The sequence below is a fragment of the Cervus canadensis genome, chromosome 13, assembly GCF_019320065.1.
Source record: "Cervus canadensis isolate Bull #8, Minnesota chromosome 13, ASM1932006v1, whole genome shotgun sequence".
Lineage (NCBI taxonomy): Eukaryota > Metazoa > Chordata > Mammalia > Artiodactyla > Cervidae > Cervus > Cervus canadensis.
In genome coordinates this window covers 36194605-36216803 of record NC_057398.1, presented here as the reverse complement: position 1 = coordinate 36216803, position 22199 = coordinate 36194605, and the positions used below count along the sequence as shown (strand labels likewise).

General features: G+C 43.3%; 1 protein-coding gene and 1 pseudogene across 3 annotated transcripts in view; one reads left to right on the top strand and one right to left on the bottom strand.

Annotated features, from left to right (window-relative positions):
* The first annotated feature begins 310 nt into the window (after window positions 1-310).
* Window positions 311-466, top strand: LOC122451687 (annotated as a pseudogene).
* A 6790-nt stretch (window positions 467-7256) lies between these two features.
* UBE4B (ubiquitination factor E4B) overlaps window positions 7257-22199 on the bottom strand; it is a 124660-nt gene continuing 109717 nt past the window's right edge. For all 3 annotated transcript variants that reach the window (XM_043486389.1, XM_043486387.1, XM_043486388.1), the window contains 5 exons: window positions 19103-19237; window positions 15810-16001; window positions 9652-9826; window positions 8944-9090; window positions 7257-8621 (listed from right to left, as the gene is read on the bottom strand). In XM_043486389.1, coding sequence (XP_043342324.1) covers window positions 8560-8621; window positions 8944-9090; window positions 9652-9826; window positions 15810-16001; window positions 19103-19237 — 711 coding nt within the window. In that variant the 3' untranslated portion in view covers window positions 7257-8559. The remainder of the gene's footprint in view (window positions 8622-8943; window positions 9091-9651; window positions 9827-15809; window positions 16002-19102; window positions 19238-22199) is intronic.

The window sequence follows — 22199 nt, the reverse complement described above, 5'->3', positions numbered from 1 at the left end:
TTTTTTATCTGGTCCTCTTGGGGTGTTAGCTCTTAGAATCTGGAATGTGAAGATAAAAGTGCCAGAGAGGCCACGTGTAGGTATTCCAGCCAACAGTCCCAGCTGGGTCCCAACCAACAGCCAGATGTGAACGAGAAGACTTTGCAATGACCCCAGGCTCAGCCACTATGAATGCAATGGCCTAAGAGACTCTGAGTGAGAACTGCTTTGCTGAGTCAGCACAGCCAGAACCATGATAGAAGATCATTAAATCATGGCCACTCTCTTCTCTTCTCTGTCATCCTATGTGCAGCTGAATTTGCTCCTCGCCATGTCTTCTCACATGACTTTCAGGATCAAGTGATTCTTGGCCAAGAAACAAAGCCAGAATGGTCCCATTCCTTACTGGATTTGAATGAAAACTGGTAATAATATCAGGTACAACTCGAAGAGAAGGCAATGAAGAAGAACCAAGCTGGGTCTGTAAGGAGCCTCGCATATGACGCAGTACAAGCGTATGTCGTGTCAAGGTCACTTGCATCTGATTGCATCACTTTGAGAACAGCACTACTATCTCAATGACTGGATGTGTTTTACTGGGAAAATAATTTTTCTCTTGGTGTCAGTGTTTCTGCACTAGTGCTTTGGCTTAGTAATAAATGTGTAAGAGTTTTGTTGGGAAAAAAATAACTATTTTAAGCCATTAAATCTATTTAGCACCAAGATTTAGGTCCTCAAAGTAGATGAGATTGTACAGTGGAAGTGACAAATAGATTCAAGGGATTAGATCTGATAGAGTACCTGAAGAACTATGGACAGAGGTTCATAATACTGTACAGGAGGCAATGATTAAAATCATTCCCCAAAAAAGAAATGCAAAAAGGCATTTTGCATGGTTCTCTGAGGAGGCCTTAGAACTCGCTGAGAAAAGAAGAGAAGTGAAAGAAGAAAAGGAAAGATATACCCATCTGAATGCGGAGTTTCAAAGAATAGCAAGGAGAGATAAAGCCTTCCTCAGTGATCAAAGCAGAGAAACAGAGGAAAACAATAGAATGGGAAAAACTAGAGATCTCTTCAAGAAAATTAGAGATGTCAAGGGAATATTTCATGCAAAGATGGTCCCAATAAAGGACAGAAATGGTATGGACCTAACAGAAGCAGAAGATATTCAGAAGAGGTGGCGAGAATACACAAAACTATACAAAAGATCTTCACGACCCAGATACCCACGATGGTGTGATCACTCACCTGGGGCCAGACATCCTGGAGTGTGAACAAGTGGGCCTTAGGAAGCATCACTACGAACAAAGCTAGTGGAGGTGATGGAATTCCAGCTGAGCTATTTCAAATCCTAAAAGATGATGCTGTGAAAGTGCTGCACTCAATATGCCAATAAATTTGGAAAACTCAGCAGTGGCCACAGGCCTGGAAAAGATCAGTTTTCATTCAAATCCCAAAGAAAGGCAATGCCAAAGAATGTTTAAACTACTACACGATTGTACTCATTTCACACACTAGCAAAGTAATGCTCAAAATTCTCCAAGCTAGGCTTCAACAGCACGTGAACCAAGAACTTTCAGATGTTCAAGCTGGATTTAGAAACGGCAGAGGAACCAGAGATCAAATTGCCAACATCCACTGGATCATAGAAAAAGCCAAGAAAATTCCAGAAAAACATCTACTACTGCTTCATTGACTATGCTAAAGCCTTTGACCGTGTGGATCACAACAAATTGTGGAAAATGCTTAAAGAGATGGGACTAACAGGACATCTTACCTTCCTCCTGAGAAATCTGTATGCAGGTCAAGAAGCAATAGTTAGAACTGGATATGGAACAATGGACTGGTTCCAAATTGGGAAAGGAGTACATCAAGGCTGTTTATTGTCACACTGCTTATTTAACTTATATGTAGAGTACATCATGCAAAATGCCAGGCTGGATGAAGCACAAGCCAGAATTAAGACTGCAGGGAGAAATATCAATAAATTCAGATACGCAGATGACACCACCTTTATGGCAGAAAGTGAAGAGGAACTAAAGAGCCTCTAGATGAAGGTGAAAAAGGAAAGTGAAAAAGCTGGCTTAAAACTCATTTAAAAAACAAAGATCATGGCATCTGATCACATCGCTTCATGGCAAATAAATGAGGACACAATGGAAACAGTGACAGACTTTATTTTTCTTGGGCTCCAAAATGACTGCAGATGCTGACTGTAGCCATGAAATTAAAAGACCTTTGCTACTTGGAAGAAAGCTATGAAAAACCTAGTGTATGTTAGTTGCTCAGTCATATCCGACTCTGCGACCCCATGGACTGTAGGTTGCCAGGCTCCTCTGTCCATGGAATTCTCCAGGCAAGAATACTGTAATGGGTTGCCATTTCCTTCTTCAGAGGATCTTCCTGGTCTCCTGCATTTTAGGCTGATTCTTTACTGTCTGAGTCACTAGGGAAGCCAGACAAACCTAGAGAGCATTTTAAAAAGCAGAGATATTACTTTGCTGACAAAGGTCCATCTAGTCAAAGCTGTGGTTTTTGCAGTAGTCATGTATGGATGTGAGAGTTGGACCATAAAGAAAGCTGAGCACCGAAGAATTGGTGCTTTTGAACTGTGGTGTTGGAGAAGACTCTTGAGAGTCCCTTGGACTGCAAGATCAAACCAGTCAATTCTAAAGGAAATCAGTCCTGAATATTCATTGGAAGGACTGATGGTGAAGCTGAAGCTCCAATACTTTTGCCATCTGATATGAAGAGCCAACTCATTAGAAAAGACCCTAATGCTGGGAACAATTGAAGGCAGAAGGAGAAGGGGATGACAGAAGACGAGATGGTTGGATGGCATCACTGACTCGATGGACATGCATTTGAGCAAGCTCCGGGAGATGTTGAAGGACAGGGAAGTCTGGCATGCTGCAGTCCATGGGGTTGCAAAGATTCAGATACAACTGAGCAACTGAACAACAATTCCAAGAGCCTTTAAGATATGAGGTGTCCAGTGTCAGCAGTACAGAAGAGAGGCTGGAGACACAAATTTAGGGGGTCAACAGTGAGTGAGTGGCTAGTATTGAAAGCTGTGAGACTGAAGTTATTTAACCACTTAAAATGCAGGTTGAGGACTTCCCTGGTGGTGCAGTGGTTAAGACACCACACTTTCATTGCAGGGGGCACAGGTTTGATCCCCAGCTGGGGAACTGAAGTCTTGGTTGCAGCCCCAAAATAAATAAATTGATGAACTAAGTTGTGGACTTTTCTTAATTAAAATTTACATTCTTTTAAAAATAAAATGAGGGGTGAGTCTAGAGTTGACCCCAAGGCCAAAGCCTCTTCTGGAATGCTATGCTGCTTCTCCATATCTCCTTGGCCATTATGCACTTGGACCATTCTGAAACACAGCTGGCCTTCTGTATATTTGGGTTCCACATACAGTTTCAACCAATCATGATTTGAAGAATCTAGAAAGTTCCAAAAGCAAAGTTTAAATTTGTACCATGCCATCAACTATTTAGGGCTTCCCTGGTGGCTCAGATGGTAAAGAATCTGTCTGCAATGCATGAGACCCAGGTTCCATCCCTGGGTTGATAAGATCCCCTGGAGAAGGGAATGGCTATCCACTCCAGTATTCTTGCCTGGAGAACCCCAAGGACAGAGGAGCCTGATGGGCTACAGTCCATGGGGTCCCAAAGAGTTGGACACAACTGAATGACTAACACTATCAACTATTTACATTGTATTTACAAATATTTACATTACATTAGATATTGTAAGTAATTTACAAATGGTTTAAAGTACATGGGAAAATTATAAGCAAAAACTACATTTTATATAAGGAACTTGAGCATGTGCAGACTGCGGTATCTGTGGGGGTCCTGGAACCAAACCCCTAAAAATACTGATGGGCCACTGAACTGCCTCACAGGAGTGGTGAAGGGGTCAGACCCAGAAGCCCAGATGGCCTTGATTCACGCCCGTTCCCTGTCTCTTTATACAACTGCTGGTGATTTAATGAGTTAATATATATGAGGGTGGCTTGTACACAGAACATGATCATAAAATGCCCATTACTTATCAACCAAGGGTGGATTCCTTCAGCCCAATGCCAGCTGACCCAATCATCAAGTTCATACTATGGCTGTTGCCTTCAACAAAACATATACATGACCATATGTAAAATGGATAGCCCGTGAGAGTTTGATGTATGATGCAGGGTACCCAAGGCCAGTGCTCTGTGACAACCTGGAGGGAGGTGGGAAGGGAGAAAAGGATGTATACCTACGGCCAATTCATATTTATGTACGGCAAAAACAATCACAATACTGTAAAGGAATCCTCCTCCAATTAAAATGAAAAAACCCCCAAAACAAGCTTACCTATAGGGACTCCCCTTGTGGTTTGGTGGTTAAGAATTCACCTGCTGATGCAAGGGACACGGATTCGATCCGATCTGGGAAGATCCAATTTGCTGCAGAGCAACTAAGCCCCGTGCGCCAAAGACTGAGCCTCCATGCTGCAATTACGGAAGCTCGCATAATCTAGAGCCCGTGCTCTGCAACAAGAGAAGCCACAGTAATGTGAAGCCCGCAAACCACAGTGAGAGAGTAGCTCTCACTCTCTCACTCTCTACTAGAGAAACTCTAGCTAGTGTGGTAATGACGACCCAGTGCAGCCAAAAATCAATGAATAAATAGGGCCTACTTATCTTTCTTTAGCACCTCAGTAACAACACAGTGAAGTGTATTTTACCCAACCCGAAGGTTACAAAATGTGAACAAAGTAATGTGCTTGGCTATTTTTTCCAAAAGATATTCTATCAACTCCTCCTTTTAGAAACCCACAGGAGTGAGTCACAAAAGGAGTAAGAAGTTATTTTAATCATCTTTTTCTTTAGGATCATGTCTCTTCTGCTTATCTGATTCTCAAATCCTCCTTCCTATTTGGCCTTCTTCCTTGTAAGACAAGACCTATTGATACTTTTAAAATATTTTGTAATTTAATATCTATAATGAACAGAATGAAGGTAGTCCCAAGTTTCTATAAAATAGCAACCCTTAGACTAAAGACAGAAATCCCACACATCTTCCTTCTAGAGACAGTACAGGCAGGAGACATGCTGTATCCAATAGAAGCTCCTTGAAACCTCCAAATACTGAGTTTTCAAAATAATGAATACATCTGAATGGGTAAAGCAGCATTGTATTACATTCATGGGGAGCAAGTGGGGCATGCAAATAACATGACAGAACCTGCACCTCTCAGGAGTTTATCATCTGGATGGGGAGAAGACAATCAGTACACATTCATGAGATGGAGAAACAAAACTGACACAGAAGTCAATATGCATCATAATTGTACAGGCATAAGTGTATACAAACTTGGTGAAAAAAAATAAACAGAATCATCTGTATGGTGGGATTATGGGTGATTTTGGCTTTCTTTTATATATATTGTCTGAAATTGTTAATGTGAAAGTATTTTTTGTAAAAAGTTGATTTGGTCCAAAAGTGGTAGAATAGTGGCTACAAGGACTTCCCTGGTGGTCCAGGGATTAAGACTTCACGCTTCCATTGCAGGGGGCATGGGTTCAATCCCTGGTCAGGGAACTAAGATCCTGCATGCTCCACATGGCACAGCCAAAATAAAAGAAGTGATGAACAACTTTAACAAACCAAAGCAAGATGAAACCTAACCCCAAAGTAAGGAAAACCTAGCAGGGGATGATTTATGCTGCAAACCCCAGCAAAGCTTAAGAAATGTGAGCACTACTACTGAAGAAGTTCTACCAAATGGTATACAAAAAGTTAACCCAGATTCTCATTCTATTAATACAGATAGGTAAATAGAATTATGTATTTGAGGAAATCCTGTAACATAAAAGAGATTAAACAAAGGCCAGAGGGAGACTTCCCTTGTGATGCGGTGGCTAAGACTGTACCCTCCCAGTGCAGGAGGTCCGGGTTTGATTCCTGCTCAGGGAACTAGATCTCACACGCTGCAACTAAGACCTGGCACAGCCAAATAAATATTAAAAAACAAAACAAAAAACAACAGAAAAACAAAGGTCAAAGGAACTTGGAAGAGAAACTACACTGTAATACAAAAGCCACCACTAATATCATCAGAAGGATATGAGAAGCCATTTCACAAGATGGAATTGCTGTTGTAGTAAGGACAATTGTTGTTCAGCCACTCAGTTGTGTCCGAATCTTTGTGACCATATGCATGACAGCACACCAGGCTTCCCTGTCCTTCACTAACTCCGTTTGCTCAAATTCATGTTCATTCAGTTGGTTATGACATCCAACCATCTCATCCTCTGTCGCTTCCTTCTCCTCCTGCCTTTAATCTTTCCCAATATTAGGGTCTTTTCTAATGAGCTGGCTCTTCACATCAGGTAGCTGAAGTACTGGAGCTTCAGCTTCAGCATCAGTCCTTCCAATGAATATTCCGGGTTGATTTCCTTTAGGATTGACTGGTTTGATCTCCATGTTGTCCAAGGAACTCTCATGAATCTTCTCCAGCACCACAATTCAAAAGCATCAATTCTTTGGCGTTCAGCCTTCTTTACGATCCAACTCTCACATCATACATGACTACTGGAAAAACCATACCTTTGATTATACAGACCTTTGTTGGCAAAGTGATGTCTCTGCTTTTAAATACACTGTCTAGGTTTGCCATAGCTTTCCAAGGATAGAAGAATAGGATAACATTAAAAGTTGTGGGGGTGGGGTGGGCAAGGACTTTGGAGCCAGGACACCTGCTCTTCTTCTAACTGAACAGGTGACATTTGGCAAATGACCTAACCCCTTCACACCCCTCACTTTGATCTGCTGGAAAAAAGCAAAGATGAGAGTATCATCTTAGAGAACGAAACCATCAACGTACAGGCTTTGGCAGAGCTTGGTACACAGCAAATTTTGCAGAAATGCTTTCTCTTATTTCACAAGCTGTTAGGCAAAGTTTTTATCAACTGTAGTGCCTAAGGATGTTCATGAGATGGTTAGCACAGGAGTAAAAATTTTAAAGGTCAGTGAAAAGATATTTGCAATAGAGTAACCACCTGAGAACCAGAGAGACTGAACATTGCAAAGTCAACCCACTCGAACAAGCAAACAGTGACAGGAGAACCAACTGGAGCACCAAGACTGACACATAGGAGAGGTTTCTTTTAAAAATAGCAGCTGGCTCTGGTAAAGATCGTGCACCACATGCGAACACATTTGGCTCTTGCTCTTCACCCACCCCTTTGTTTTCCACAAAAAGAAGAGACTCAAAGAAGATTCCTTCTGAATGTGTATCACCATTTATTGTAGTTTGCGTTAGGAATTGAACAGAGGACATTGTCTGTGGAGTGGCAGGGGGAGAAAAAGGAAAAGAAAGTATGTTTTTGTAGAATTCATTTTTTCCAAAACACTTTATGGTTTCAAAATCCTCTTTTACCCCAAAAGAAATTCAAGAATTCAAGTATGGTAAGTGGGGAGCAGTAATACAAAAAGTCTTTTATGTTTATGTGCGTGTGTGTGTGTGTGTGTGTTTTACAAGCAGACATACTTCTACATTTCTCGCACCCTTTTTTGCTTTGGTAAGGCCAAGCCCCACAGGACACATCCATACAAACAATCCTGCGTTGAACTCAGAGACTCAAGGGTTGAGGAACTTATTTACCCTCACAGAATAACTGTAAAGATTTTAAAATGTCACAGAGCATTAAAAGAAAACCCCAAACCCCCAACACCCAAACCGTAAGACATGAAATCCTGATACACTTAAATGCTTCTTTTGCTGCAGCTGTTCCTCAGATTCCTGATAGTGGGCTTACTACAAGGACCAGCACAATAAGATACTCTTCATTTTGTTTAGAATAATTAAAAAAAAAAATTATGGGACATTTCAAAAGAAAAAAAAATAAAAACTAAAATTCAAATTCTGAAAATATCTTGCCTCTTTTATTAATCATGTCATCTAACACCAATTAAAAAAAACAAATACGTGAATATGATATAAAAATACGATCCCGGGATTAACACTTGTTGCAGGCACAGTTATCTCACAGAATATATGTTTGGAGGGCCAAGGAAAGGAATTTATTTTTGTTTTTGCTTCACTTAAAAAAAAAAATCCACAGCAGTGCAAGTAGGATCAGGAAGAGGGTAGGAGGGGGGAGATTCTTTAGCAGCAAAATGTCCAAGGTTCTCTAATCACAATCAAAATCAACGGATATTGGATTGGGGGTGGGGTGGGGGAAGATGAAAGGGATGCTGCCCAGACCCATCCGTCTCATCAATCACTAAAAGACTTCTGCTGCAAAAGCCCCAAATTCTGACATATGAAGGACGTGCTCTATTACACAAGCAATCATCAAATGTGTCCTTCAAGCTTTTGATCACGTTTGTCACTTAAATATATGTACAGGAATTGGGTTCCTCCTCTTGTTCACGTCCTTTCAGGTCTCCACCATTTGGTCACTCTGGGTGGGCTTGTGGTGTATTTTGCCTCCAATGTTTGAACAGCATGTGCACCATCACTCTGGTTTGCCTCGCTGGCCCTGGCTGTTTCCAGCAGAAGGTGGGCAGGCAGGGTGGTTTAGTGATCACTGTTCTGTTTCTCTCTCATCCAGGCGTGAATCTGTTCTTTCAGTTCTGGCACTGAGAAAAGAAAAGGAAAGAATTAATGCCCTGGATGCGCTTTTCCTGAGAGATGATGCCTGCAGTTCAGTATAAAGAAAGGGCCATTTATATCCTCATGGAATTGAAGGCTGAGGAAGAGGACATGAACAGTAAAGACTGGAATTCTATAGTGAAAAACAGCAAAGAGTGTTTTGTGTCTTTTCCGTTACAAAGTGTCAGAAACCATGAAGCCTCTGGACTTGTTAAGTTTCCCCCTTTTGGTTCCTCTCTGACACAGGATTTTTGGCCCTGCTGCTCAGACAGGTGTAGACACTGCAGTTCAAGCTCTGCCCTCCCGTACCTGGTTCCAGCATGTTCTCCGTCAGCGTCTGTCGGTTGAAGGGGTCCGTGGGAGAGTTCAGCAAGTGCCGCAGGATGATGGAGCGGTCCATGATGGTGCCGGAGGGCAGTCGCACGGGGTCAGTCATCAGGGTGTCCATTAGAGGGTCTAGAGAGACAAAGCAAAGCAAATTCTAGTCAAACAACAGTGCATAAAACTGCAAAAGAATATAAAACAAAGTCCCTCCTATCAGTGAAAAACAGAGCAGCAACCAAATGGCCCCGACCAGGCCACCAAGTTTAGAAGGAAATCGGCACTAGATAAAAGCACACACTTGACCTTTTGCAGATGGGAAAGTATCCTTTTGTCAGCTACCAGGAGGAAAGATTAGAGAAAAAAAGACAGTAAGACAGATAGAGCAGCAAGCAGCGAAGATGGCAGCTAGAATCAACCCTTCCTCTTAGAACTCCTCACAATTCTTAGAACATAGAAATCCCTGCCTGCAAAGGCAAGGCTGACCTTAGAATTTTCAGGGCTGTTATCTGGTTTGAAATCAGGCGAAGGATTTTTTCCCCTTGTCATTTATAATATGAACTAAAAGTAGGCAATGGTAATTTCAATTTCAGACCAAGAGTCTCAAAAAAGCAAGGAGAGCACAGAACATCTTCTAATGTTACAGGTTTCAGGTTAAATCAAAGAATTTGGTATAAGAAAAGTGGGTCCACTCACCTCTGAACTCGTCTGGGGCGTCACTGTAGTCAATTTCTGCACGTGCATTCTTAGCCACAATCTCCTCTACTTTCTCGGCCAGAAGCTTAAATTTCTCTATCGCTATGGTGGATTTGATTCCCGCCTTCCGCATTTTTGAAATAACTTCTTCAAACAACTCTTTGCTGTAGGATCTCTGCAAACGAGGAAAGACAATGTGAGATGTAAATATAAATGGAAAAAAGCAACCTGCAGAAAATATCCAGAGTAGGCTGTGTTTTCTAAAAAAGCCCTAAAATTATAAGTATATATAAATACACTTTGACATGGCTATAAATACATAAAGACTGGGCTTTATGTACAAGGTCATTACTTCTGGAAGGGGCTTTAGGACTGAGGCAAATGAGAGGAATTTTTTAAAAATTTAGTTACTTTTACAACAAATATGCATTTCTCTTAAAATTTTAATATTAAAAAGAAAAGGAAATCTAGTCTAGTTCAGTCTTCGTAAGGCACTCAGATGGTAAAGAATCCGCCTGCAATGTGGGAGACATTGGTTTGATCCCTGGGCTGGGAAGATCCCCCGGAGGAAGGCATGGCAACCCACTCCAGTGTTCTAGCCTGGAGAATCCCCATGGACAGAGGAGCCTGGCGGGCTACAGTTCATGGGTTGCAAAGAGGTGGCCATGACTGAAGGACTAAGCACAGCATACAGAGACCCAACACCCTGCAAGAGGAGGTAGCTAGTTCAGTTCTTTTCCCTAAAGGTAAACACGGTGAAAACAACCCAAACAGAGTGCACAATCAACAGGAGCTTTCTCTCGTTCTCTGATGCTTCTTTAAGATCTTTTAGTTTAATGCTATTAAATGTCAGAGGCTCTGCTGATGGGAGCAAACAGGGATTGTGCCTGTGAGAGTGGGAGGGATGACCCGCAGGGCAAGCCCCACCACAGATCCAGGTGACCCTGGACTTCAAACCTGGCTTCACCATCTACCCACTGTGTGGTTTTAGGCAAGGCTCTAACTCTCCTTAGCCCCAGTCTCCTTGGGTGTAAAATGCTGGTAGTAACACCTACCCTACAGGTGCCTAATTTATATTAATCACTGCCATTTCAAAAGAGCAAAGTATCATATTTGGCATTTAGGCAAAACCACTGGCCACACGCCACTTTAGTGATACAAAGATAGTCAGGGAATGATTAAATCAGTGACCTGTGGTTTCTAAACGAGGATTCACAAGAACATATATCTGTGGGATGAATTCATCTTAGTACTTGTGTTTTCTCAGAACGCTGGATTGAAAGTCCTCAGTCTTCCTTCTATCCTTTTTTCAACTTCAGTTTCTAAATAAGTGCACATGCTCACTTTCTCTCTCCACACACACCCATGTCCCTTATTCAATCCAGGTGGGAAAACAGCAAAGGACTAAGTGTTTTTCTTTTTGTCTGGGCCTAGCAATAATAGTTACAGTTTTCTGAAACTAAATTACTACTTTAGTTCAACAGATACTTTATTTGGTATCTACTTATTATGAGCCAGGTAAGCCACCATCCCCATCCCCGAGGGCTTCCTTGATAGCTCAGTTAGTAAAGAATCTGCCTGCAATACAGGAGACCCCAGGTTGATTTCTGGGTTGGGAAGATCCACTGGAGAAGGGAATAGCTACCCACTCCAGTATCCTGGCCTATACAGTCCATGGGTTCGCAAAGAGTCGGACACGACTGAGTGATTTTCACTTCACAGGGAAATAAATGGGCAGAAGTTCACAGTCAGATGCTGAAAGGGCAAAACGCACAGGGTGGCTGCTGCTGTCCACGCTACTGTGATGATTCACCTTGAATGCTTCAGTCCATTTGGTGTTCTTGAAAACATCACCCACTCTATTTCTTGAAAGAAATTTTGCACTTTCCTGGCGGTACAGTGATTAAACACTCTGTGCTCCCAATGTAGGGGATATGGGTGTAATCCCTGGTCAGGGAACTATGATCCCACATGCTACGTGGCACCCCCCAAAAAAGATGATTGAATTTTTAACTGACTGACTTGTGCCTGCTGCTGAGTCAACTTCTAAGATACAGCAGTGGATAAACATGATCAGAAACCAAAGGGCACTCATGATAAGGGGACATGGCATTCAGTGTCAAAGAGCAGCAGCACCAATAGTCAAACAAATACAGATTACTGAGCTGCTGCTTCAAGTTCAGCGTGGATGGGGTTGGAGAGGAAGCAAAGATGTTATCCTTGACCTCAAGGATTGTAAAGAATGGCTACAAAATTGGACATAAAAATATCTGCAAATTATGTATCTGATGTTGGTCTAGTATCCAGAAAGTATTAAAGAACTCACACAGAATACATAAAGAACAAAATAGAAAGGATCCAATTTCAAAAATGGATAAAGGGGAATTTCCTGTCGGTCAAGTGTTTAGGACACCATGCTTTCACTACCGAGGGCCTGGGTTCAATCCCTGGTCGGTGAACTAAGATCTCACAAGCCACTTGGTGCAGCTAAGGGGAAAAAAAGAAATGGATGAAGGACCTGAATATATAGCTCTCCAAAAAAGATACACAAATGGCCAGCAAGCACTTGTCATTAGGGAAATGCAAATGAAAACTACAGTGAAATACCACTTCACTCCCACTAGGGTGTCTATCAAAAACAAAACAAAACAAAAACACCAGAAAAGAGCAAGTGGTGAGGATGTGGAGAAATTAGAACTCTCGTACACTACTCGTGGGCTTGTGGGACTGTTAAACACAGAATTACCATATGACTCAGAAATTCTACTCCTAAGTATATCCTAAAGAATTGAAAATAGGTATTCACACAAATACTTTGTCTGACTGCTTTGCGGCCCCATGAACTGTAGCCCACCAGGTTCCTTTGTCCACGGAACTCTCCAGGCCAGAATACTGGAGTGGGTAGACATTTCCTTCTTCAGGGGATCTTCCCGACCCAGGGATCAAACCCTGGTCTCCCACATTGCAGGCAGATTCTTCACAGTCTGAGCCACCAGGAGACATGGGTTCAATCTCTGGGCCAACAGGATCCCTTAGCCACAGGGCAACTGAGCCCCATGTGTCACAACTACCGAGCCCGCGCTCTATAGCCCATGTCCTGCAACACGTGAAGCCCACCTGTCACTATGCTCCACAACAGCAGCAGCCACTGAAATGAGAAGCCTTGTGCACCGCAACGAGAGAGCAGCCCCTGCTCTCCGCAGCTAGAGAAAAGCCCGCGTGTGGCAATGAAGACCCAGCAAAGCCAAAAATAAACAAACGTCAAAAAAAAAAGAAAAGGAACTAGGTACTGATGCATGTGTAACATAGATGAATCTTGAAAACATGCTACGTGAAAGAAGTCAGACACAAAAAGTCATGTACATTGTATCATTCCATTTATATGAAATATCCAGAATAGACAAATATAAAAATAGGTAAAATAAAGACAGAAAGAAGTTTACTGGTTGCTAGGGGCTGGGGTGAGATGGGACAGTGGTTGCTTAATGGATATAGGACTTCCTTATGGGAGTGATAGAATGTTCTGAAACTAGAGAGGGGATGGTTGTCCAACACTGTGAATGTAATAAATGCCACTGGACTGTACACTTCAACATGGCTCATTTTGTGTTATGTGACTTTCACCTCAATTAAAAAAAAAAAAAAGGTGCATGGGAGAAGTGAGATTTCAGGTGGGCTCTTTACTATCATCACTTTTTCACGAAACGTGGTGTTAACAGACAGTGCTCCAGGAGCATCAGATTGCCATCCATCTGTCCGGAAAGCACAGGGAGATGCAGCCCTGGACACGGTTCCCAAGTCAGGCTAGGACCTCTCTTCTCCTAGGCAATCTGGGCTTTGGGCACAGTTGTCCTGCTGCCCACCCCACTTCCTCCCACCCTGACCAGGGGCTCTCTACTCAGATCTGAGTGTAAAGCTCAGGGCTCCTTGTACTGGTGTCTCCTGTCACCTGTCCTGGGCACCTGTCTTCCACCCGCTCTCGTGCGTGCAAGGCTCTCTGCTTCTTTTCTTGCTCGGCCGCCACTTTCTTCTTCCTTTTGTCTTCCCAGGAAACTAAGACACACCAGACGGAACCAGAGCAAATCAACAGCACTGCCCCCAAAGGAGATAACAAAGTGCTACCACCTCCCTGGAGCCTTCCAGTCTTCCATGCTTCTGCCCCTCCCCACCACCCAGACCCTCTTCCAAAACAATCCAGTTGGCAGGCCCCTCATTGGCTTACAGCCAACATAAATGCAAAGTGTCCAAAAATCGAGACAAATATCACACTGTCCAACACAGCAAAAAACCTACTTAAAAAGCGTTCCTCTCTCCATAGTGTCACCAGCACTTGTGTGCTTGCTTCAAGGGTCTGGAAGAACAGGGCTACTGAGACATTCAAGCAGACCTGAGTGCCACCGTAGGCCACCACCATAATCCACAGGCGTTACCAGGGAGTGTGGATGGTTTACTAGTCACCAAGGAAAGCAGTAGGAAGCACCCCTTTGGTTTTCACTGTCTCACTGGGTATGCTGTGTTCATCCACACTGCAAACTTTGTGTTACATTAACTTCTTGCGTTGTGGTGGCCACAGGAAAACCTACCAGGAGGAGAGGGAGCAGGCTAACGACCCTCTGGGGTCCCTGACTGTGAGAGTGGAAGAGTCCTCGGGGACTTCTCACACCTGACCTCTGGCCGGGCTGAGAGGCCCCGTTCTAGTCGGCCTGCGGCCCAAGGCGGACGCCCTGAGCTCACATGGTGAGCGTTTCCATTTCCTGTCCCTCCTAAGGCTACTGTTTATCTTCCATTTCTCAATACATGCAATATTATAGTTGCAGACAGGAGAATCATTTTAGCATCTCCTCAAAATAACTGCAAACACCTAACCTGTTCTTTTACCACTACTTTTTTGCGGAAAAACTGCTTTAGACATATGTGGTTTTTTTCCATTGCAGGCACTCTGTCAAGACCACATCTCCTGCTTACATCTAAAAGTACCTACTACGTATATGACGTATGTCTCAATAAAGTTTTTATTGGAAAAAAACAAAAGAGGACCTGCAATTTCCCTATTTTGACCTTTAGATGATATGTAAGTAAAAAACCTTCTGGAGGGGACTTCCTTGGTGGTTCACTGGTTACGATGCCGTGCTTCCAATGCAGGGATGCAGGAGATGCAAGATCGATCCCTGGTTAGGGAACTAAGATCCCACATGCCCTGCAGGGCAGCCAATAAATAAATAAATCAACAACAACAACCACTTTTCTGGAATTCCTAGTGACAGTTACCCTGAGAGGTAATTAATATCTGGAAAAACAATGTGAACAAAGATGGAGAGATGGAAATGAACATGGAACATTGGGGCATTTTAAGCAGAGAGCAGAGAAGTTGAGGACAGGGACTCAGGTCAGGCACTGGGGAGGAGCCCTGTCTCTGCCCCACACCAACCGTGTGCCTCTCTAACCTCTGTGCGCCTCTGAGGGTGTGAGGAATCCAAGGGAACCCGTATCACAGGATTTTGTGAGGGTCACAAGTGAAAACATGAAAGGTGGTTAAACCCTGACATGTGGTTAATAACCATTAGTTACTAAAGTGCTGAAGATGCTGCAGGACAGAGGAACGTGGAGGAAGAAGCCCTGTAGGAGATTCTGAAAAATTAAAAATCAAGGCTGGACTGGGGTTTCTGGGACTAAATTGGAAGCTGTGGAAATGAAAACCACAAAATGGATGTGATCACCAGGACCCAAGGAATAAGGGAGGGAAGGATGTAAACATAACAAAAAAGGTCTGAAACCTGGAACCACAGAATTAACAGCAGCACTGAAGCTGAAGGGACTCCCTGAGAAAACAGGGTTTCTTCTGAGCTTAACAGATTTGTCAAGCAAGGCTCTTAACAAGATGGGTTACAAACTCAACTGGAAATGGATCTGAGAGCCAAATCTGCTCTTTACGTCCAAAGCACAATAACCGGTTCATCTCCATTTATACCAGACAAGTTTCCCTTGCCACTGTGGCTGTTATTTGTTTACATCCTAAAAACTTTCCAAGCTACATTTTGCAAAGTGTCCCCTTCCTTGATTTCCAGCGGGGAAAATCCAGAAACAGAGGAATGTGCATGGAGTCTGCCAGGACATCCACAGGGACGCAAATTCAAGTCGCCCGCCCCCCAGGCACTGACCTGGTCGTCAGCGATGGCTTTCGCGAACCGGGCACAGTCCAGCTGCAAGTAAATATCGGTCAGTTGGTCCAACAGCTTCTTTGGTTCAAAGCCATATTTCTCGGGGTTTTCAACTTTCAGGTCACGGCACTTCGGGCCACAGAGTTGCTGAAGATTGAAGTTCAGCATCGCGGCCAATCGGGGTCCAAGTTCCTAGGGAATCACAGGATAACGGGACAAGTCAAGCTGTCAAGTCAAGTAAGGAGGACCAAACACTCTCCTTTCAGCGGCTGCAGGGCCAAGAATTGGCAGCATAGATGTTCAAAGAATCCCTTACCTCTGCTACATCATATAAGCTGAAGGAGGACATTCCATTCAGCCTTCTATTTACTCTCATTTCTAATACAACAATTCTAATGTGTAATAGAATGCTGCAGCCTGATGAAATATTTATAAATACCAAAAAAGCAACCTTTTCTTTAAATTCATGTTTTTAATTATAAAAACAACAATCACTTGAATTTGCTGAGAAACAAGTCACAAAAGTTTGAGTCTGCTCTTTCAGCCATCATTTTAGGTATTATTTTTTTTATAAATTTTAAATGTTCCTGGCAGTTTAGACAATATGCACCATTCTCATTTATCAGATGCAAAGAGCAGAGAAATACAAAAGAGAAGATAAAATCTGTCTTGAATGGTTTTAAATCAAGCCAGTGAAACAAAACAAATGAAACAACTAGAAGCTAAGTATGAAATAACATGCTATGACCCCACTAGATGATACAGTACTACTACAAATGGGCATACTTTGCTTTAAGGAAACCTGAGAGGGAAAAATCTCACTTGGAGAGTATTAAACAGTAGCCATAAATATGAGTCTTGAAGGCTTCTCTTTAAGGAACAAGGTTTTCAGTAAATTTAATGACTGGATCTATACAAAATCAACTTAAACTTGGCTTTTAAAGGACCTACTCTTGCACAAAGTAAAGTACTCCTGTTGTTTTTTTTTGATGAATATATATTCTTTAATCTACTCTTCTTCACTGAAGTATGATGGAATGTCATCCCTTGGGTTAAGATGAATATATCCATGTTGTTATTCTACAAACACTTTCATTTTTGATTCACAATTTCTAAATATTTTATGTCTTGACAATACATCTGTAACTTTTAAATTGTTAAAAAAAATTTAAGTTGGAGGATAACTGCTTTACAATGCTGTGTCAGTTTCTGCTGTATAACATGAGTCAGCTATACATATACATATATCCTCTCTTTCTTGCACCTCCCTCCCCCACCATATTCCTATATTTAATTGTTAAGAAACTGTGAGATAAAAGAGTGATTAAGAATAGAATATAACTGGTGATTTTTCTTTCTGAAGTGGCAGAGTTTTGTGCTAACCAGCCAAGACTAGCCAAGAAGGTGAAAACAGTACAGCAAAGGAAAAAGAAAGATGATGGCAGGCAGAGCAAAGCCGGGGGCAGAAGACCATGACCCATGTGTGCGGACAGCTCAGATCAGTTAGTAGATCTTGAAAAAAATTAATTTTAATTGACATGAAAATATTAGACTTAGCTTTCAATAATTTCCTTTAAAAATGAAGAATTTAGAGTTAAAAAAAAAGGCTGTATGATAATTTAGTCTCAAAAGATATTTTTAAATATTTCTTTTTATTCATCTATCTGTTTGGCTGTGTGGGGTCTTAGCTGTGGCACAAAGGATCTTCGATATTCGTTGAAGCATGTGAACTCTTAGTTTGGGCATGGGGTATCCAGTTCCCTGACTGGTCCCTCTGCACTGTGAGCTTGGACTCTCAGCCACCGGACCACTGGGGAAGTCCCTCAAGTAGTTTTTACAGTTTCTGACCCTCTAAACATCACATGGCACTGCCATTGGAGCACCTGAACATAAAATTCAACATGACTTAGCGCAGGGACTGGCAAATTCCGGGCTAAGACAAATCTGGCCTGATGCCTCAGCTGAGGAAGTCTTACTGGAACACAGTAACAGCAATTAGTAGCTGAGACAGAGACTGTGTGGCCCACAACATATAAACTATTCACTGTCTGGCCTTTACAGAAAAAGTTTATAGAAACTCCGTTTGCAAGGCTTTAAGGGAAGCAAGTGTTTGAAGTACCTTGTCTAAATGAGTTGCCGTGTTCTTATGCTTTTAATGATGCACTGTTTGCTTCATGTTTTGTTGCTCCTGTGCTGAAATCTATTTATGAAAACACATGAAATGGAAAGGGGACAGGGGAGAGGGCCCATCTCGTAAGCTGCACCCAGGCCAGGGTGTGGTGATGATCCTGAAGGTAAGAGTAAGCAGGGAGGGGACTTTCCTGAGGTCCAGTGGCTGAGGCTGTGTTTCCACTGTAGGGGGCACAGGTTTGATCCCTGGGGAACTAAGATCCCACATGCTGTGCTGTGCATCCAAAAATTTCTTTTTAAAATAGAGAGGGAAACTGGAGGAAATACATAGTAAAATTATATTCCACTATAACTGTGCTTCCATGTGAACAATGGACTACCAAATCTTAGGTCCCTTTCTTGCCTTCCTCACTACCCTTGTCGTGGCCACACTGTAATGCCTCTAAACTCCGTGTGTGTGTGTGTGTGTGTGTGTGTGTGTGTGTGTGTTGGGGGGGGGGTGGTCAAAGCAAAGCAGAGATTTTCATTTATGCGTGGCCACACTGTAATGCCTCTAAACTCCGTGTGTGTGTGTGTGGGGTGGGGGTGGGGGGTGGTGGTCAAAGCAAAGCAGAGATTTTCATTTATGCCTCTCAGCTTTGACTTCAGAAACAGGATCCAGGTCTCTTCAATCAAGTCAAAGTCAAACATTCTGTCTACCAGTGATCTATCATAAACCCTAACTAAGGCTCTCAATAACCTTTGACTTCCTGAATGTAACAAAGCTACACTTGAAGAGAACCAAAGATCTTACACACTGTCAATTATTTCTACTTAATAAACTCTAATTTCCAATTGATGTCCCTTTATACTTTTCTTATAAATAAAACACAGGAATCAATAATGATAAAAATATGCCACAGCTTCAACATTAATAATCCAATGTGCTGTCTCAGCAGAAAGTGAACTAGAAGTGACCGTCTTCAGACTTCAGTGTATCAACAGAGTGCTGTGCATATCAATTAGCATAACTGGGAACAAACTCAGTGACAGATTCTAACTGATTGGTGACTGTGATGCTAAAATACCCAGAATTTCAATGACGACTATATTTAGTTCTAAGTTGATAGGCTCTGAATGTTGAATCCCACAGACGAAACAAATACCCCGAAGGTTCTACTCACGGGTCTCAGGAATGGCTTCTGGACCTGCTTGGTGAGGATATGGAACATGTCCACGGTCTCTGTCGCCAGGGCAAGATAGGAGCGTGAAACGCGCTCATCCTGAGCGAGCTGGGACTGGCGAGCTTGCTGCTGATCCTGGGGAACAGTGAACAGATGCCAGACACATCTCAGTACTGGTCATCAGCTCACCAAGCTCCAAGTGCAAGGGAAAAATACAGTCAGCTCATAACTAGGGAAGTGTGTAATACAGTCAACAGACTTGGGGAATCATAGAACCAGCTGTATGGCAAATGTTCCAGATTACTGAGGTTTATTCCTTTTGCCATCAGACATCCTTAGGACTTTGGAGAAGGTGACCCTGGCACATGATTTAACGTACACGAGACTCAGTTTCCTCAATGACAAAAAGAAGTCGCTATGAACCTCTATGCAGGATGAAATAAGTGATGTTGTGCTTGATACACACTGGGACCTAATAAAGGACGTTCTTTGTCCTTAATAACAACCTTTACTTAGTCATCATTATTTTGAAAACATGAGCTCTGTTATGCTATGACACTGAAGTCTGTAGGTTTTGCCATGATACCAAGGGCCTGGAAATGGCTAAGCTTCTGAACCATGTCTTTCCACACCAGTCAGGCTGTCAACCTTTACAACTGTCAGTGTGCTTGCCTCAGGCTCCATCCTCCTCCTCCTCCTCTGACAGAGGCTGGAACATGAGATAACAAGGTGGATTTGACTCATGGGTAAAGTAAGATGGGGCAGAGAAGGCTCTGCAAGGAATAAAACGTAGAAATATCAGGATGGGTTTATATTCTTACAGTTGCTCAGAGGCCAGCTAACTTTGTGTTGGGGGAGGGAAAATAGCTGGAAGAGCTTATGGAGCCACACCAGTACATCCTGGGAAAGTGCCTGGAGGAGAACCTGCATCAGTGTTGCATGACCTGCCCGCTGCCCTCTGGACAGGACAGAAAAGGTGAAGCAGGGGGATTGGAAGAAGAGCAAAGTGAGAACCACCTCAATGTGTGTCAGGGTGTCTTGCTCATTTATCAATCATGGGCCAGGCCTCTGGTAGGGGATGGAGCACAGAATATGACCAAGAAGGCTCCCTACCTCATGGAGCTTAGATTCCAGTTAGAGAGACAAGCAATAAACAGACACCCACCCAAACAGATGCTTAATAAATCTGATCATGATTTTCAAGAAAAATAAAGCAGGGTAGCAAGGAGGAAGAGTGTGCTGGGGTCAGGGTGCTACTCTGGAAAAGGTAGTCAGGGAAGGCCTCTCTGAGGAGGTGACATTTAAGAAGGTAGCTAAAGGAAGTGAGTCAGCAAAAATCCAGGGTAAAAGCACTCCAGGTGGAGGGAACAGCAAGTGCAAAGGCCCTGCCGGTAGGGGGAGAAGCAAGGAGGCGGGTGTAGCCCGGGAAGAGGAGTGAAGGAAGAAGGGTAGGGCCGATAGTGCGTGCCCAGGGAGAATTCAGGAAGCCTGGAAGGGCTCTGAGCAGAGCAGCAATGAGAAGTTGACAGAGGACGTCCCTGCTGGTCCAGTGGTGGAGACACTGCACTTACAATCCAGGAGGCACAGGTTTGATTCCTGGTCAGGGAACTAAGATTTACACATGCTGCAAGGCACGGCTGAAGAAAAAAAAAATGAAGCCAACTGAGATTTTAACAGCATCCTTCTGGAGTGGACATCAGCAACGGTGAAGGCTGGGAGACCACAAGGGAGTCTTCTCCAGGTAAGAGACCGTAGTGGTCTAGAGGTGGAGGAAAGAGGTCAGACAATGAATATATTTTGAGATAGAGCCTAGGGGCATTTGCTGAGACAGCAAGAGAAATCAAGGAACACTCCACAGGTGCTGAGCCAGAGCACTGAGTAGAATGCAGTCCTCATTTCCTGAGGCAGGGCAGAGGAGATCCGGAAAACAACTTCTGGACACAAGTGGAGATCCCATTAGAACCCCGGGCAGAGGCAAGTCAATAGCTGGCTACGTAAGCCTGAATCAACTTACATAAGCCTGAATCAAGAGTAAGCCGAGCTTGGGAGGCACATTTTGGAGTCTTTAGAATACAGACAGTTAAAGCCTTGGAATAGATGAGATCGGCCTGCAGCTGTTTTCAACTGGGGGCATCAGGTACTGTGTGGGAGTATTTCCGGTTGCCTGGTAACTGGAAGTAGGAGGGACACATCACTGGCATTAAATGGGCATGAATTGGAGATGCCCTGCAGCATCTGGGACAGTCTCTCCTGACAAAGAGTTACTCTTACGTCAAAACTCCAACCAGCACCCTTACCAAGGAACACACGACCTAGGGAAAGTCGTGTGTGAAAAGAGAAGAGAAGACAATTGAGGTCTGAGCACTGGGGAGGAGCAGGCAGGGAGACGGGAGGTAGGAAGTGATTTCAAAGCCAAGTAGAACTGATTTCTGAAATAGCATTTGTCAGGAATTATTTATGCCCTTTTCCCATCCATTAACACAGAAAAAAATCAATAGTATGTGCTCAGTTGCTTCATAAACAAAAGCTCTTATGATAAGCACTGGCCCTGGACAAGACAATGTGCTGCAGAGCTACATCCCAACATCGACAGCATAAACTGGTCCAGCACTGGCATCATGAGCGACATCAAGCGGGCATCACAGGAGCAGACAGAAAGGTGAGACTTTGCAGCTCCCCTAATGGGAAGCCAACTATGAGGAAGTATTTGGACAAGACCTCCTTCAAAGGATGGGTAAGAGTTTAATACCTAACAGCGGAAAGTACAGCATTTTGGACAGGAGTGTCTCAAGGCAAATAAAACCACAGGAGCTGCACATCCTGAACACGTTCTCTGGGCTGGTCCTAAACTCAGTCCTCGCCATCCACCATCTCTCCTCAGTTTTCCTCAAGGCAGGAACTACCTCTGACTTATGGGCCAGGAAACAGATGATGAACTCAATGAGTGGCAGTACCAGTTCTCAAACCCAGGTCCGCTGGATTCCAAAGCTAGGGTCTTTCAACTAGAGCTCATCGGTCTCCCTGACACATTCTGCAAGGGCTGGGGGACCGGGCCAGATTGGAGTCGAAGGACTGGTAAGCTTTGGAGGATGTCTTA